The sequence below is a fragment of the Neolamprologus brichardi genome, chromosome 23 (assembly GCF_056152115.1).
Source record: "Neolamprologus brichardi isolate AB-2024 chromosome 23, ASM5615211v1, whole genome shotgun sequence".
NCBI lineage: Eukaryota > Metazoa > Chordata > Actinopteri > Cichliformes > Cichlidae > Neolamprologus > Neolamprologus brichardi.
The window spans coordinates 44,299,564-44,318,976 of record NC_142125.1 but is presented as its reverse complement, the minus strand read 5'-3'; the positions used below and the strand labels follow the sequence as shown (position 1 = coordinate 44,318,976).

Sequence of the window (19,413 nt, the reverse complement as noted above, 5' to 3'; positions counted from 1 at the left end):
AACTGGTACTGTTAACAGCACCAGTCTCATAGTATAGACATAAACTTCTGTTAATCACACATTTCTGTTTCATTTCATCCTGTGAAGCATTGTAAGTTGACTTAATACAAGAATAATACTGAACAGGGAAAAATGTGGCACAGCTACAGTCCTACACTTGAACCTGTCAGTTACTGAAGCCTTTTTCTCTCTGTCTGCCACACTGCTTCTGCGGACCTAGAAGAAACAAGTGAAGCTGAGAGACTGCTCACATGAAGAGAGTGAAGTGAGGAGTTTCCTGCAGTGTCTGCTTTATATCTCACAGCTCAGATAGATGAAATTTTTTTTCATATGATTAAATCTACATAATACGAGATACTCGCTGAAATCAATAGTAGAAATATTTTACATTCTATGAATTTTACAATAATTGTACAGTTTTCTGTATTCGCATGATATTTCTCTATCATCGGTTTTATACACTGCCTGGCCAAGCAAAAAAGTCGCCACTTGATTTAACTAAGCAAATAGGCACGAGCCTCCTAGTTGGCCAATTACTACACGGGCGATTATCTTTCAGCTGGCAACAAGTTATTTAACCCCAACTGGTGCAATGATCTGCTTCTCATTTAATAAACAACCATGTCGAAAGACACATTTCGTGGTTGTGGAAAAGCTGTTAGTGTGTTTGAGAAGGGTCAAATCAATGGCACGCAGAGAAGGCATCTAAGGATATTGCAGAAAATACTAAAATTGGGTTAAGAACTGTCCAGTGCATTATTAAAAAGTGGAAGGATAGTGGGGACCTTAAAGGAAGAAATGTGGCCAGAAAAAAAATGCTGAAAAATCATGATCAGCAATTACTTAAACATTTGGTGAAATCAAATCAAAGAAAAACAACAGTAGGAGTCAGGGCTATGTTTAATAGTGAAAGTAAGAGCATTTTCCACACACACCAATGTAAAGGGAACTCAAGGGATTGGGACTGAACAGCTGTGTAGCCATAAGAAAACCACTAATCAGTAAGGCAAACCGGAAAAAAAGCTTCAATTTGCTAGGGAGCATAAAGATTGGACTCTGGAGCAATGGAAGAAGGTCAAGTGGTCTGATGAGTCCAGATTTACCCTGTTCCAGAGTGATGGGCACATCAGGGTAAGAAGAGAGGAAGATGAAGTGATGCACCCATCATGCTTAGTGCCTACTGTACAAGCCTGTCGAGGCAGTGGTATGATCTGGGGTTGCTCCAGCTGGTCAGATCTAGGTTCAGTAACAGTATGTGCTCCAAGAATGAGGTCAGCTGACTATACTTTATGACCAGGTTATTCCATCAATGGTTTTTTTCTTCCCTGATGGCATGGGCATGTTCCAAAATGACAATGCAAGGATTCAGTCAGTAACAGTCTAACAACAGTGTTCAGCTGCTCTGATGGAAGATGGCTTTAAAATGGACTTTCATTATATACAAGACACACATGGAGAAAATGGAGTCCATCAGCAGTGTGTGGTTATTTTTATGCAGGTCACATCAAATCATCACTAAATGTTTCCTTCTTATTGTTCCAGTGTTGTTCCTCTGTGGTCATGTCTTCATGAAGAAGTCAGGATCTTTGTGAGTCTGTTCTGTGCAGCAGCAGAGAGAGAACAGCAGACAGGAGAGAAGATCCTGGAGCTGTTAGCATCAGTGTGCACATACAAAAACAGTCCTTTTAAACAGAAATGGTGTGACTTCCTCCTGGACCTGTACTCTTATGAGACTAAGGAGTTTCCTGCAGTGTCTGCCTTATGTATCACAGCTCAGGTAAATTACATGTTTTTCACACGATTCAAATATATGTAAGAAAAGAAGTGATGGAAATATTTTAAGCTTCATATATGTACAGTGATTATTTTGTCTTGTGCTACTTGTTTATCATCAGCATCATATTTGGGACTTTCTCTACATGGATCATGTTGTAAATGTATTCAGACTCTGTCATATTTAAGAGGGAAACATGCTCAGTACATTGCTGTGTTTCACTGACTTGTTCAGCTGTTTGTTGCTATGAAGTTTCATATTTTCTATAAATGTCAGATGACCTTTAATGCTGAAACAGGACAACAGGATCTAAAATAAAGGCGTTCTCATCAGAAAGGTTAGATTCGATTTAGATTTGATAGGTGTAGAAATGAACTGATTTCATGTTCAATTCAATAAAGTTAAAGCAAGTTGTGTGAATGAAGGTGATCATGTGACTGAGCTCGTGCAGCAGAGAGGAGAGTGTTGGAGTGCACACGTGTTCATGTGTGCACTCCATTCACGTTTTTGCACAGACTTGGACTTTTCAAGGCATGTGGTCCTAAATTTTTAATCGGGACTGTATAATACATACTGAGTTGTAATAAACATTTCAAATATTGTTGTTTGTTTTTTAAGCCTTACGTGATTTATTTTTTTTTACATCTGCCACATGCTTGGTGTAAATCTGCTGTGATCTGTGAAAAGAATTAAGAGTCAGTGGTGGACCTGCCAGTTCTGATGTTCTCTAGCAAATGTCAGTTGAGCTGAAAGTGCATATCCCGCTAAAATACGTCAGGACCTTATTCCATCCTCACCAAGTGTTTTTCTTACAGTTTAGGCAAAAACATTGAAATGCATAGGTCACCACAGGTATAATCTAATGGTAGCTTAAGTTTTTAGTAAAAGCTTAAATAAAATTATCAAATATTCTGGCGGTTTACAAACTTATACTGACTCGGATGAAGTTTTCAGAGCACTGACACTCAGCAGAACACTGCAAGCACTCACTTACTGTAGAAAAACAAAACACTGAGCTGACCTGTTGAGTCTTGGTGGGATCACTGAGAGCTACTAAACTTCTACAGGGAAGTTGGCTACAGGGAGCCATCTAAATCGCTGTCTTTGCCAAAATGTCTCCTATTACGTCTTTGTCCTGTGCTCGAACTAATTTTTCACGATTCCTCCACAGAATGGACCAGGAGAGCCCAGAGGTTCCCAGTGGTCAGTCTGCCCAGCAGCATCAAACACAGCTGGACTCCATATTTATGGTCTGTACATGTACAACAACTACTGTTACATCTATTCTGTTCACAGTCATCTCCATGCTGCTCTTTGTAGACCAGTGGATTGTCAGTGTGTCCAACATGGATCTGATGTTTGGCTCCATGACTTCAGTCTGATTGGCTCATTCATAAAGTATTCTGTTCCAGCTGCTGGAGGACAACATCATCACTTTTGTGCAGAACGAGCTAAAGAAGATCCAGAAGGTTCTGAGTCCAAATAACCCCCAGTGTTTGGAGTTTCAGAGGAGCAGCAGCAGAGAGCTGTTTGTGAAGATCACAGTGGACTTCTTGAGGAGAATGAGGCAGGAGGAGCTGGCTGACCGTCTGCAGACCAGTAAGAGGATTTCTATAAAGATTTAAGCTGCTGGATAAATGAGAGCCTTTGAGTTTCAGCTGATGTACCAATGTGTTCAGTCATTTCTTAGCAAGACAGAAATTTTCACAAGTATTTAGTAAACCATGAACTGAATATTGATGTTGTATTTTTATTACTATTATCCAGAACTTCCTGCTGCAGTTTGTCATCGTAAACTTAAATCTGCACTGAAGAAGAAGTTCCAGTGTGTGTTTGAGGGCATCGCTAAAGCAGGAAACCCAACCCTTCTGAATCAGATCTACACAGAGCTCTACATCACAGAGGGAGGGACTGCAGAGGTCAATGATGAACATGAGGTCAGACAGATTGAAACAGCATCCAGGAAACCAGACAGACCAGAAACAACAATCAGACAAGAAGACATCTTTAAAGCTTCACCTGCAAGAGATGAACCAATCAGAACAGTGCTGACAAAGGGAGTGGCTGGCATTGGGAAAACAGTCTTAACACAGAAATACAGCCTGGACTGGGCTGAAGACAAAGCCAACCAGGACATCCAGTTCATATTTCCATTCACTTTCAGAGAGCTGAATGTGCTGAAAGAGGAAAAGTTCAGCTTGGTGGGACTTGTTCATCACTTCTTTACTGAAACCAAAGAAGCAGGAATCTGCAGCTTTGAAGACTTCCAGGTTGTGTTCATCTTTGATGGTCTGGATGAGTGTCGACTTCCTCTGGACTTCCACAAAACTACAATCCTAACTGACCCTAGAAAGTGCACCTCAGTGGATGTGCTGCTGATAAACCTCATCAGGGGGAAACTGCTTCCCTCTGCTCATCTCTGGATGACCACACGACCTGCAGCAGCCAATCAGATCCCCCCTAACTGTGTTGGCATGGTGACAGAGGTCAGAGGGTTCACTGACCCACAGAAGGAGGAGTACTTCAGGAAGAGATTCAGAGATGAGGAGCAGGCCAGAAGGATCATCTCCCACATCAAGACATCACGAAGCCTCTACATCATGTGCCACATCCCAGTCTTCTGCTGGATCACTGCTACAGTTCTGGAGGATGTGCTGGAAACCAGAGAGGGAGGACAGCTGCCCAACACCCTGACTGAGATGTACATCCACTTCCTGGTGGTTCAGGCCAAAGTGAAGAAGGTCAAGTATGATGGAGGAGCTGAGACAGATCCACACTGGAGTCCAGTGAGCAGGAAGATGATGGAGTCTCTGGGAAAACTGGCTTTTGATCAGCTGCAGAAAGGAAACCTGATCTTCTATGAATCAGACCTGTCAGAGTGTGGCATCGATATCAGAGCAGCCTCAGTGTACTCAGGAGTGTTCACACAGATCTTTAAAGAGGAGAGCGGACTGTACCAGGACAAGGTGTTCTGCTTCATCCATCTGAGTGTTCAGGAGTTTCTGGCTGCTCTTCATGTCCATCTGACCTTCATCAACTCTGGAGTCAACCTGCTTGAAGAACGACAAACAACCTCCAAGAAATCTGAAACAAGAGAATCTGCAGAGAAAAACTTCTACCATACTGCTGTGAACAAGGCCTTACAGAGTCCAAATGGACACCTGGACTTGTTCCTCCGCTTCCTCCTGGGTCTTTCACTGCAGACCAATCAGACTCTCCTACGAGGTCTGCTGACACAGACAGGAAGTAGCTCACAGACCAATAAGAAAACAGTCCAGTACATCAAGAAGAAGCTCAGTGAAAATCTGTCTGCAGAGAAAAGCATCAATCTGATCCACTGTCTGAATGAACTGAATGATCGTTCTCTAGTGGAGGAGATCCAACAGTCCCTGAGATCAGGACGTCTCTTCAGACATAAACTGTCTCCTGCTCAGTGGTCAGCTCTGGTCTTCATCTTACTGTCATCAGAAAAAGATCTGGATGTGTTTGACCTGCAGAAATACTCTGCTTCAGAGGAGGCTCTTCTGAGGCTGCTGCCAGTGGTCAAAACCTCCAACAAAGCTCTGTGAGTAAATATATTAAAAAAGGAAAAAATATCCCAAACATTGTAATACCGCTGGTCTATTAAAAAACAAGGAGAAAAAGTAGAATGAGGTGAACATACAGAATAATACTTTTAAATGGAACATGAAACACTACACATATAATGGCTTAACCTCCTAAGATCCAAACTCTGTCATGGCATGCATTTTAAATTTTTCTTTGCTATTTCAGTTGATTGGGACCTGATGAATGTAAAAACAAAGAATTACCAGATTTTTTTTTAACCTAATTTTATGAGGACATTTGTTTTAAATTTCGATAGAGCAGTGGCAGTATATGTATATGTTCTCGTAAATGGATATCAGGCCCTTGTAGAGAAAAATTAAGTATTTTGGGCTAGACATGAGGACATATGATGTCCACATATGTGGACGCCAGGTCGCTGGAGGTTAAAGTTTTGAAAATATGTTTAGTGCCATCTTCGGTCGGTTGGTTGTGGCTAACAGATTTACATTCGTTTATATATGAGCTAACTAGTGACAGAGTTGAACTAAAAATTGTTTAAGGGGATCATTTTTGTGCTGCTCCTGGAGGCAAAGATTAGTTTGATGTTAACAAACTGGGGATATACTGTACACTTTCACTGTCTGTCTCTTTAGCAAAAGGTGGCATTGATTGTTTGACCTGTTGCACTCAAACGGGAAAATCCAGGTGTTCTAGTTTGCAGAACCGAAACAGACTTTTCCTCCTGGCGAAGTGTGCTGAGTGGTGCAAGCATCTGATGTGATCAGCACTATACATAATAACCCATTACATTCAAATCACACCAAAAAAAAGTTTATTAACGAAGCTTGATCGGGAATCCAATCAGGATGTCTGCAGGTAAAGTATGTCGATGTGTGGGAAGAAAAAAAAAATAGCGGTGACTTAGAGGAAGAGATGACACACTTAGTGGGGACCTTCTTTTTTTTCCCTTACATCATCTCACTGATTTCATTAGAAGTGAGGAAGGGAAAAAACTCCCTTTTAACAGGAAAAAACTTCCAGCAGAACCAGGCTGCGGGTGGCGGCCATCTCCGGCAACCAGTTCCGGTGAGAGTAGGATAAAAGACACAGGCCCTTTCTCAGTTCTCAAGTGCTCGAGTACGGACTCGCGATTTGTACAATTGGAACAGCAGCGTACTTGATGACATCAACATCCCAGGGTTTTACTGCCATCCCCTCTTAATGTAGCTTTTATTAGGGCCCGAGCACTGAGAGTGCGAAGTCCCTATTGTATCTGCTGTGTTTCTTATTATTATTATTATTAGGGCCCGAGCACTAAAAGTGCGAAGGCCCTATTGTATCTGCTCTGTTTATTATTATTAGGGCCCGAGCACTGAGAGTGCGAAGGCCCTATTGTATCTGCTCTGTTTATTATTATTAGGGCCCGAGCACTGAGAGTGCGAAGGCCCTATTGTATCTGCTCCGTTTATTATTATTATTAGGGCCCGAGCACTGACAGTGCGAAGGCCCTATTGTATCTGCTCTGTTTATTATTATTATTATTAGGGCCCGAGCACTGAGAGTGCGAAGGCCCTATTGTATCTGCTCTGTTTATTATTATTATTAGGGCCCGAGCACTGACAGTGCGAAGGCCCTATTGTATCTGCTCTGTTTATTATTATTATTATTATTATTATTATTTCGGCAAATGAATCGGCCTTTTGAGGGCCTAAACATGCTCAAAAACTCATGAAATTTTGCACACGCGTCAGGTCTGGTGAAAATTTACGTATTTTAATTTTCTCAGACATGGCCAGGGAAAATTGCCTCAGTAGCGCCTCCTAGAAAAATGAAAAATGCGAGCCCCCGGTATGGGTATGACCTACATGTTTGAAAGTTGGTACACATATCTACCGTTCAGAGTCGAACAAAAAAGTCTATTATGGCAATGTCCTAAACCCAACAGGAAGTCCGCCATTTTGTATTGAATGTCACATTTTGGCTCTGATTTTGCCATTTCCATGCCTTGTACTTTCGCGAACTCCTCCTTGGGATTTGGTTGTATAAACTTCATCTTTGGACAGTGCCAACTACACACCTGGGCCATGTTAAATTGCGGAGCTTTTGAGTTTTCACAATACGGTGAGGCCATGGCGCCGCGGCGAATTTCGATGACTCGCCATGAAAATCTTATTGCCTCTCATTCTGTCATACATTGTCCGATCTGGACCAAAGAGTACACATATGATAAGACTCCACCCCTGAACATATTTCAACTGCCATATTTGACATCAGGGACAGCGCCACCGAGTGGGAACAGGAAATGTCATGTTTTACTCTTTGGGGTACAGTATAGTGATGGGTGACATCTGAAACCTCAAATTTCTCCAGGAAAGCCTTAAGGAGTTGGTCTTGGGTTACAGTGAAAACTGTGACTCTTCGCAAAACGGTGTGATCCCAGCAGAATGGCAAACTTTGATGTCTCGCCATGAAGAAACAAATTAGTATAAGTCAATGAAATCCAGTTTGATCAGAACCAAACTTTACAGGTATGATGTCAGACCCGCCCTGAACAGATTGATGTGCCCATTGTCAGGAATATGCAGAGCGCCACCTAGTGGCAACAGGGAATGTCATATCTTCCACTTTGTTGTACTGATTTTCACAGGTTCATTGTGGACACCTCAAAAGCGGTGAATATTGCCATCTGTCCCTCATGATGCTTCAGTGCGAAAATTGTGACTTTAACCTGAACAGCGCACCCTAGTGGCAACGGGGTTAACCATGAAAAATGAAGTGGCTTTTGAGGGGCTTGGAAAGTTTAAAAAGTCTTGAAATTTGGCCCAAAGCTTCAATATGATGAAGGCTTTTTTATTATGTGATCACCTTCCTTGAATAGCACAAAATGGCTCCGCAGCGCCCCCTAAAACATTTCAAAACATCAGCCCCTGCTCTGTGTTTTATCTATGAGTCTGAAACCTGGTAAGCTTATGGAGGATATTGAGATGTACAAAAAAGTCTCTTGGAGCAATATCCCAAATCCAACAGGAAGTCAGCCATTTTAAAATTAATGTGTAATTTTGGCGCCATTTCCCCCTCTTTTCAGGCCTCGTACTTTGACGAACTCCTCCTAATGTATTCATCAGATAGACACGATCTCCAGTGCATAGAACCTAAAGACCTTTGTGATGTTAAATTGCGAAACTTTTTACATTCAGGGAAACGGGGTGGTCATGGCGGCATGCGGAGTTTCAATCACTCGCCAAAAAGCAGTAATCTGCTGTCACTCAAAAACACAATGTCCAATCTCTCCCAAACGTTGCAGGCATGATGAGACTAGAGCTCGGAAATGTTTGTTATGCCATTTGTCAGTAATGGGTTGTGCGCCACCTAGTGGGACGACTATAATCATGATTGAATGAGATGAAATGTTAGCTGATGGTTAAATGCATAAATTCCATCAATGTGACATAAGATCGTACGTGCTGGTTTTAGGTGTTGGGTGTGGCTCGATGCGATGGGGTGCGAGGGCCCTCATAACGCTGCTTGCAGCTTTAATTATTATTATTATTATTATTTCGGCAAATGAATCGGCCTTTTGAGGGCCTAAACATGCTCAAAAACTCATGAAATTTTGCACACACGTCAGGTCTGGTGAAAATTTACGTATTTTAATGTCCTCAGACATGGCCAGGGAAAATTAGCTCAGTAGCGCCACCTAGAAAAATGAAAAACGCGAGCCCCCGGTATGGGTATGACCTACATGTTTGAAAGTCGGTGCACATATCTAATGTTCAGAGTCGAACAAAAAAGTCTATTATGGCAATGTCCTAAACCTTACAGGAAGTCCGCCATTTTGGATTTAAGGTCACATTTTGGCTCTGATTTTACCATTTCCATGCCTTGTACTTTCGCGAACTCCTCCTCGGGATTTGGTCCTATAAACTTCATATTTGGACAGTGCCAACTACACACCTGGGCCATGTTAAATTGCGGAGCTTTTGAGTTTTCACAATACCATGAGGCGGTGGCGCCACGGCGAATTTTGATTACTCGCCATGAAAATCTTATTGCCTCTCATTCTGTCATACATTGTTCGATCTGGACCAAAGAGTACACATATGATAAGGCTCCAGCCCTGAACAAATTTCAACTTCAATATTTGACATCAGGGAGAGCGCCACCTAGTGGGAACAGGAAATGTCATGTTTTACACTTTGGGGTACAGTATTGTGATGGGTGACATCTGCAGTGTCAAATGTCTCCAGGAAAGCCTTAAGGAGTTGTTCTTGGGTTACAGTGAAAACTGACTTTTCGCGAAAGGGTGTGACCACAGCAGCATGGCGAACATTGATGTCTCGCCATGGAGAAACAAATAAGTATAACTCAATGAAATTCAGTTTGATCAGTACCAGACTTTACAGGTATGATGTCAGACCCGCCCTGAACAGATTAATGTGCCCATTGTCAGGAATACGCAGAGCGCCACCTAGTGGGAACAGGAAATGTCATGGCTTTTATTTTGTTGTACTTGTTTTAACAGATTCATCGTGGCCACCTCAAAAGCGGTGAATATCACCATCAGTCCCTCATGATTCTTTAGTGTGAAAATTGTGAGTTTAAACTGAACGGCGCACCCTGGTGGCAACGCGGGTCACCATGAACAATGAAGTTGCGTTTGAGGGGCTTGGAAAGTTTAGAAAGTCTTGAAATTTCGCCCACAGCTTCAATGTGATGAAGGTTTTGTTGTTATGTGATCACTTTCCTTGAATAACGCAAAATGGCTCCGCAGCGCCCCCTACAAAATTTCAAATCATCAGCCCCTGCTCTGTGTTTTATGTATAAGTCTGATACCTGGTAAGCTTATAGGAGATATCAAGATGTACAAAAAAGTCTCTTGGAGCAATATCCCAAATCCAACAGGAAGTCAGCCATTTTACAATTAATGTGTAATTTTGGCAACATTTTCCCCTTTTTTCAGGCACCATTCTTTGACGAACTCCTCCAAGGGATTTCATCAGATTGACGGGATTTCCTGTGTGTGGAATCTAAAGACCTTTGTGATGTTAAATTGCGAAGCTTTTTACGTTCAGGGAAATGGGGTGGTCATGGCGGCACGTGGTTTCAATCAATCGCCAAAAAGCAGTAATCTGCTGTCACTCAAAAACACAATATCCAATCGCTCCCAAAGGTCGCAGGCATGATGAGACTCGAGCTCGAAAATGTTTGTTATGTCATTTGTTAATAATTGTCATAGTGCCACCTAGTGGGACGACTATATCCATAAATGAATGAGATGAGATGTTAGCTGGTGGTTAAATGCATGAATTGCATCAATGTGACATCAGATCGGACGTGCTGGTTGTAGGTGTTGGGCGTGGCTCGACGTGCCGGGGTGCGAGGGCCCTCATATCGCTGCTTGCAGCTTTAATTATTATTATTATTATTATTATTTTTCACCGAAATGAATTGCCGTTTTGAGGGCTTTAACATGGTCAAAAACTCATGAAATTTTGCACACATGCCAGGTCTGGTGAAAAATTTTGTATTTTAATGGTTTTACATATGAGCACATGGAAATGGCTCTAGAGCGCCACCTATGCCTTCTTGAATGCAGCCCTACGACCACATCGTTTTAGCTACATGTATGAAATTTGGCACACATGTGTACCATGCCAAGACGAACAAAAAAGTCTGTGGGCCCATTGACGCAAACCCAACAGGAAGTCCGCCATTTGGAGGTGAAGGTGACATTTTGGCTCTAATTTTGCCATTTCCATGCCTCGAACTTTTTCGAACTCCTCCTTGGGATTTGGTTGTATAAGCTTCATCTTTGGTCAGTGTCAACTACACACCTGGGCCATGTTAAATTGCGGAGCTTTTGAGTTTTCGTGATACGGTGAGGGGGTGATGTCACGGCGAATTTCGATGACTCGCCATGAAAATCTTATTGCCTCTCATTCTGTCATACATTGTCCGATCTGGACCAAAGAGCACACATATGATAAGGCTCCACTTCTGAACATATTTCAACTGCCATATTTGACATAAGGGCCAGCGCCACCTAGTGGGAACGCGAGCCCCCGGTATGGGTATGACCTACATGTTTGAAAGTCGGTACACATATCTAATGTTCAGAGTCGAACAAAAAAGTCTATTATGGCAATGTCCTAAACCTTACAGGAAGTCCGCCATTTTGGATTGAAGGTCACATTTTGGCTCTGATTTTACCATTTCCATGCCTTGTACTTTCGCGAACTCCTCCTCGGGATTTGGTCCTATAAACTTCATATTTGGACATTGCCAACTACACACCTGGGCCATGTTAAATCGCGGAGCTTTTGAGTTTTCACAATACCATGAGGCGGTGGCGCCGCGGTGAATTTTGATTACTCGCCATGAAAATCTTATTGCCTCTCATTCTGTCATACATTGTTCGATCTGGACCAAAGAGTACACATATGATAAGGCTCCAGCCCTGAACAAATTTCAACTGCAATATTTGACATCAGGGAGAGCGCCACCTAGTGGGAACAGGAAATGTCATATTTTACACTTTGGGGTACAGTATTGTGATGGGTGACATCTGCAGTGTCAAATGTCTCCAGGAAAGCCTTAAGGAGTTGTTCTTGGGTTACAGTGAAAACTGTGACTTTTCGCGAAAGGGTGTGACCACAGCAGCATGGCGAACATTGATGTCTCGCCATGGAGAAACAAATAAGTATAACTCAATGAAATCCAGTTTGATCAGTACCAGACTTTACAGGCATGATGTCAGACCCGCCCTGAACAGATTAATGTGCCCATTGTCAGGAATACGCAGAGTGCCACCTAGTGGGAACAGGAAATGTCATGGCTTTTATTTTGTTGTACTTGTTTTAACAGATTCATCGTGGCCACCTCAAAAGCGGTGAATATCACCATGAGTCCCTCATGATTCTTTAGTGTGAAAATTGTGAGTTTAACTGAACGGCGCACCCTGGTGGCAACGCGTTTCACCATTAACAATGAAGTTGCGTTTGAGGGGCTTGGAAAGTTTAGAAAGTCTTGAAATTTCGCCCACAGCTTCAATGTGATGAAGGTTTTATTGTTATGTGATCACTTTCCTTGAATAACGCAAAATGGCTCCGCAGCGCCCCCTACAATATTTTAAATCATCAGCCCCTGCTCTGTGTTTTATGTATAAGTCTGATACCTGGTAAGCTTATAGGAGATATCAAGATGTACAAAAAAGTCTCTTGGAGCAATATCCCAAATTCAACAGGAAGTCAGCCATTTTACAATTAATGTGTAATTTTGGCAACATTTTCCCCTTTTTTCAGGCACCATTCTTTGACGAACTCCTCCAAGGGATTTCATCAGATTGACGGGATTTCCTGTGTGTGGAATCTAAAGAGCTTTGTGATGTTAAATTGCGAAGCTTTTTACGTTCAGGGAAATGGGGTGGTCATGGCGGCACGTGGTTTCAATCAATCGCCAAAAAGCAGTAATCTGCTGTCACTCAAAAACACAATATCCAATCGCTCCCAAAGGTCGCAGGCATGATGAGACTCGAGCTCGGAAATGTTTGTTATGTCATTTGTTAATAATTGTCATAGTGCCACCTAGTGGGACGACTATATCCATAAATGAATGAGATGAGATGTTAGCTGGTGGTTAAATGCATGAATTGCATCAATGTGACATCAGATCGGACGTGCTGGTTGTAGGTGTTGGGCGTGGCTCGACGTGCCGGGGTGCGAGGGCCCTCATATCGCTGCTTGCAGCTTTAATTATTATTATTATTATTATTATTATTCAGGCAAAACAAGAGCCTTTTTGAGGGCCTAAACATGGTCAAAAACTCATGAAATTTTGCACACATGCCAGGTCTGGTGAAAAATTTTGTATTTTAATGGTTTTACATATGAGCACTTGGAAATGGCTCTAGAGCGCCACCTATGCCTTGTGAAATGCAGCCCTACGACCACATAGTTTGAGCTACATGTATGAAATCTAGCACACATATGTATCATGCCAAGACAAACAAAAAAGTCTGTTGGCCCATTGACGCAAACCCAACAGGAAGTCCGCAATTTAGACGTGAAGGTCACATTTTGGCTCTAATTTTGCCATTTCCATGCCTCGAACTTTTTCGAACTCCTCCTTGGGATTTGGTCGTATAAGTTTCATCTTTGGTCAGTGTCAACTACACACCTGGGCCATGTTAAATTGCGGAGCTTTTGAGTTTTCGTCATACGGTGAGCCCGTGGCGCCACGGCGAATTTTGATTACTCGCCATGAAAATCTTATTGCCTCTCATTCTGTCATACATTGTCCGATCTGGACCAAAGAGCACACATATGACAAGGCTCCAGCCCTGAACATATTTCAATGGCCATATTTGACATCAAGGACAGCGCCACCTAGTGGGAACAGGAAATGTCATGTTTTACACTTTGGGGTACAGTATTGTGATGGGTGACATCTGCAGCCTCAAATTTCTCCAGGAAAGCCTTAAGGAGTTGGTCTTGGGTTACAGTGAAATCTGAGTTTTCGTGAAAGGGTGTAACCCCAGCAGCATGGCGAACATTGATATCTCGCCATGAAGAAACAAATTAGTGTAACTCAATGAAATCCAATCTGGTCAGTACCAGACTTTACAGGCATGATGTCAGACCCGCCCTGAACAGATTGATGTTCCCATTGTCAGGAATACGCAGAGCGCCACCTAGTGGGAACAGGAAATGTCATGTCGTACACTTTGTTGTACTGATTTTTACAGCTTCATCGTGGACACCTCAAAAGCGGTGAATATCACTGTCAGTCCCTCATGATGCTTCAGTGAGACAATTGTGACTTTAAACTGAACGGCGCACCCTAGTGGCAACGCGGTTCACCATGAAAAATGAAGTGGCTTTTGAGGGGCTTGGAAAGTTTAGAAAGTCTTGAAATTTTGCGCACACCTCCAATTTGATGAAGGCTTTGTTGTTATGTGATCATTGTCATTGAATAGCGCGAAATGGCTCCACAGCGCCCCCTACAAAATTTCAAAACAACAGCCCCTGTTCTGTGTTTCATCTATGAGTCTGAAACCTGGTAAGCTTTTGGAAGATATCAAGATGTACAAAAAAGTCTCTTGGAGCAACATCCCAAATCCAACAGGAAGTCAGCCATTTTAAAATGAATGTGTAATTTTGGCGACATTTTCCCCTTTTTTCAGGCACCATTCTTTGACGAACTCCTCCAAGGGATTTCATCAGATTGACGCGATTTCCTGTGTGTGGAATCTAAAGACCTTTGTGATGTTAAATTGCGAAGCTTTTTACGTTCAGGGAAACGGGGTGGTCATGGCGGCACGTGAATGTCAATCACTCGCCAAAAAGCAGTAATCTGCTGTCACTTAAAAACACAAAGTCCAATCTCTCCCAAAGGTCGCAGGCGTGATGAGACTCAACCTCGGAAATGTTTGTTATTCACTTTGTCAATAATGGTTATGGCGCCACCTAGTGGGACGACTATAATCATAATTGAATGAGATGAGATGTTAGCTGGTTGTTAAATGCATGAATTCCATCAATGTGACATCAGATCGGACGTGCTGGTTTTAGGTGTTGGGCGTGGCTCGACGCGCTGGGGGTGCGAGGGCCCTCATAACGCTGCTTGCAGCTTTAATTAGGGCCCTAGCACTAAAAGTGCGAAGGCCCTAGTGTATCTGCTCCGTTTATTATCATTATTAGGGCCCGAGCACTAAAAGTGCGAAGGCCCTATTGTATCTGCTCCGTTTATTATTATTATTATTATTATTATTATTATTAGGGCCCGAGCACTAAAAGTGCGAAGGCCCTATTGTATCTGCTCCGTTTATTAGGGCCCGAGCACTGACAGTGCGAAGGCCCTATTGTATCTGCTCTGTTTATTAGGGCCCGAGCACTGAGAGTGCGAAGGCCCTATTGTATCTGCTCCGTTTCTTATTATTAGGGCCCGAGCACTGACAGTGCGAAGGCCCTATTGTATCTGCTCCGTTTCTTCTTCTTCTTATTATTATTATTTTTCAGGCAAAACAAGGGCCTTTTTGAGGGCCTAAACATGGTCAAAAACTCATGAAATTTTGCACACATGCCAGGTCTGGTGAAAAATTTTGTATTTTAATGGTTTTACATATGAGCACTGGGAAATGGCTCTAGAGCGCCACCTATGCCTTGTTAAATGCAGCCCTACGACCACATAGTTTGAGCTACATGTATGAAATTTGGCACACATGTGTACCATGCCAAGACGAACAAAAAAGTCTGTGGGCCCATTGACGCAAACCCAACAGGAAGTCCGCCATTTGGAGGTGAAGGTGACATTTTGGCTCTAATTTTGCCATTTCCATGCCTCGAACTTTTTCGAACTCCTCCTTGGGATTTGGTCGTATAAGCTTCATCTTTGGTCAGTGTCAACTACACACCTGGGCCATGTTAAATTGCGGAGCTTTTGAGTTTTCATAATACAGTGAGGCCGTGGCGCCACGGCGAATTTCGATGACTCGCCATGAAAATCTTATTGCCTCTCATTCTGTCATACATTGTCCGATCTGGACCAAAGAGCACACATATGATAAGACTCCACCCCTGAACCTATTTCAACTGCCATATTTGACATCAAGGACAGCGCCAACTAGTGGGAACAGGAAATGTCATGTTTTACACTTTGGGGTACAGTATTGTGATGGGTGACATCTGCAGCCTCAAATTTCTCCAGGAAAGGCTTAAGGAGTTGGTCTTGGATTATAGTGAAAACTGTGAGTTTTCGCGAAAGGGTGTGACCCCAGCAGCATGGCGAACATTGATATCTCGCCATGAAGAAAAAAATTAGTGTAACTCAATGAAATCCAATCTGGTCAGTACCAGACTTTACAGGCATGATGTTAGACCCGCCCTGAACAGATTGATGTGCCCATTGTCAGGAATACCCAGAGCGCCACCTAGTGGGAACAGGAAATGTCATGTCTTACACTTTGTTGTACTTATTTTCACAGCTTCATCGTGGACACCTCAAAAGCGGTGAATATCACCGTCAGTCCGTCATGATGCTTCAGTGAGAAAATTGTGACTTTAAACTGAACGGCGCACCCTGGTGGCAACGCGGTTCACCATGTAAAATGAAGTGGCTTTTAAGGGGCTTGGAAAGTTTATAGAGGCTTGAAAATTGGCGCACACCTCCAATGTGATGAAGGCTTTGTTGTTATGTGATCATTTTCCTTGAAGAGCGCAAATTGGCTCAACAGCGCCCCCTACAAAATTTCAAAACATCAGCCCCTGCTCTGTGTTTTATTTATCAGTCTGAAACCCAGTAAGCTTATAAGAGATATCACGATGTACAAAAAAGTCTCTTGGAGCAATATCCCAAATCCAACAGGAAGTCAGCCATTTTAAAATTAATGTGTAATTTTGGCGACATTTTCCCCTCTTTTAAGGCACCGTTCTTTGACGAACTCCTCCAAGGGATTTCGTCACATTGCCACGATCTGCAGTGCATGTAATCTAAATACCTTTGTGATGTTAAATTGCGAAGCTTTTTACATTGAGGGAAACCGGGTGGTCATGGCGGCACGTGGAGTTTGAATCACTCGCCAAAAAGCAGTAATCTGCTGTCACTCAAAAACACAATGTCCAATCTCTCCCAAAGGTCGCAGGTATGATGAGACTCAAGCTCGGAAATGTTTGTTATGCCATTTGTCATTAATGGTTAGAGCGCCACCTAGTGGGACGACTATAATCATGGTTGAATGAGATGAAATGTTAGCTGGTGGTTAAATGCATGAATTCCATCAATGTGATATCAGATCGGACGTGCTGGTTGTAGGTTTTGGGCGTGGCTCGACGTGCCAGGGTGCGAGGGCCCTCATATCGCTGCTTGCAGCTTTAATTATTATTATTATTATTATTATTATTATTATTCAGGCAAAACAAGGGCCTTTTTGAGGGCTTTAACATGCTCAAAAACTCATGAAATTTTGCACACATGCCAGGTCTGGTGAAAAATTTTGTATTTTAATGGTTTTACATATAGGCACTGGGAAATGGCTCTAGAGCGCCACCTATGCCTTGTTGAATGCAGCCCTACGACCACATCGTTTTAGCTACATGTATGAAATCTGGCACACATGTGTATCATGCTAAGACGAAAAAAAAAGTCGGTCGGACCATTGACGCAAACCCAACAGGAAGTCCGCAATTTAGAAGTGAAGGTGACATTTTGGCTCTAATTTTGCCATTTCCATGCCTCGAACTTTTGCGAACTACTCCTTGGGATTTGGTCGTATAAGCTTCATCTTTGGTCAGTGTCAACTACACACCTGGGCCATGTTAAATTGCGGAGCTTTTGAGTTTTCGTCATACGGTGAGCCCGTGGCGCTGCGGCGAATTTCAATGACTCGCCATGAAAATCTTATTGCCTCTCATTCTGTCATACATTGTCCGATCTGGACCAAAGCGCACACATATGATAAGGCTCCAGCCCTGAACATATTTCAACTGCCATATTTGACATCAGGGACAGCGCCACCTAGTGGGAACAGGAAATGTCATGTTTTACACTTTGGGGTACAGTATTGTGATGGGTGACATCTGAAACCTCAAATTTCTCCAGGAAAGCCTTAAGGAGTTGGTCTTGGGTTATAGTGAAAACTGTGAGTTTTCGCGAAAGGGTGTGACCCCAGAAGCATGGCGAACTTTGATGTCTCGCCATGAAGAAACAAATTAGTGTAACTCAATGAAATCCAGTCTGATCAGTACCAGACTTTACAGGCATGATGTCAGACCCGCCCTGAACAGATTGATGTGCCCATTGTCAGGAATATGCAGAGCGCCACCTAGTGGCAACAGGAAATGTCATGTCTTTCACTTTGTTGTACTGATTTTCACAGGTTCATCGTGGCCACCTCAAAAGCGGTGAATATTAACATCAGTCCCTCGTGATGCTTCAGTGTGAAAATTGCGACTTTAAACTGAACGGCGCACCCTGGTGGCAACGCGGTTCACCATGAAAAATGAAGTGCCTTTTTAGGGGCTTGGAAAGTTTAAAAAAAAAAAAAAATTGGCCCACAGCTTCAATGTAATGAAGGCTTTGTTGTTATGTGATCATTTTCCTTGAATAGCGCAAAATGGCTCCACAGCACCCCCTACAAAATTTCAAAACATCCGTCCCTGCTCTGTGTTTTATGTATGAGTCTGAAACCTGGTAAGCTTATGGAAGATATCGAGATGTACAAAAAAGTCTTTTGGGGCAATATCCCAAATCCAACAGGAAGTCATTACAATTACAATTTTAAAATTAATGTGTAATTTTGGCGACATTTTCCCCTCTTTTCAGGCACCGTACTTTGACTAACTCCTCCAAGAGATTTCGTCAGATTGACCCGATCTCCAGTGCGTGTAATCTTTTTTTTTTTTTTTTTTTTTTTTTTTTTTTTTTATTGAACTTTTAATTGCAAAGCAGGAAAACAGCAGTTACCAGCATATACATACACAGGACAAAGATGCATCTACATGTATAGCAGGACGTGGGAGGCAGAAAGAAAAAGCCAACAGCAATAGTAATAAACAATGAAAAAGGTTAACAATCGTCCCTTTGTTGCCAGGCTAAATCCCGTAAGCCCGATTTCAACCTCTGAGCAGAAGGAGTGTCCAGATGGGCCAAAAAGGGGTCCCATATGCGATAGAAAAGGAAAGGTTTGTCCTTAAGTGCTGTAGAGAAGGCTTCCATTGGCACAATACATATCACAGACTGTAGCCACTGGTTGACAGATGGAGCCTTATCAGAAATCCACAGTACCATAATGCACTTTCGAGCGTAGTGTAGCAGTATGTGAAGGAGATCTTTGCTGCGAAAGCCGGCAGGTAGCTCATCATTTAGTCCTAACAAGCAAGTCCTTGGACCCAGATGCAGTCGGCAATTAAATATAGTACATAGCTTATCTATGAGTGATCTCCAAAACTGTAGAATAACAGGGCAGCTCCACAGACAATGAAAAAAGGAACCAACAGCAGACTGACATTTGTTACAGAGATTAGGCAAAGCTGGAAACATTCTGTGTCTCTTCTCAGGTGTAATATAAAGCCTATTTATACGTTTAAACTGCCTTT

General features: G+C 42.6%; 1 protein-coding gene across 2 annotated transcripts in view; it reads left to right on the top strand.

Moving 5' to 3' along the window:
• LOC148096512 (protein NLRC3-like) overlaps positions 1 to 19,413 on the top strand; it is a 45,428-nt gene that overhangs the window by 609 nt on the left and 25,406 nt on the right. For both annotated transcript variants that reach the window (XM_087836679.1, XM_087836680.1), the window contains exons 2-5: positions 1,543 to 1,777; positions 2,946 to 3,024; positions 3,187 to 3,373; positions 3,542 to 5,339. In XM_087836679.1, coding sequence (XP_087692805.1) covers positions 1,728 to 1,777; positions 2,946 to 3,024; positions 3,187 to 3,373; positions 3,542 to 5,339 — 2,114 coding nt within the window. In that variant the 5' untranslated portion in view covers positions 1,543 to 1,727. The remainder of the gene's footprint in view (positions 1 to 1,542; positions 1,778 to 2,945; positions 3,025 to 3,186; positions 3,374 to 3,541; positions 5,340 to 19,413) is intronic.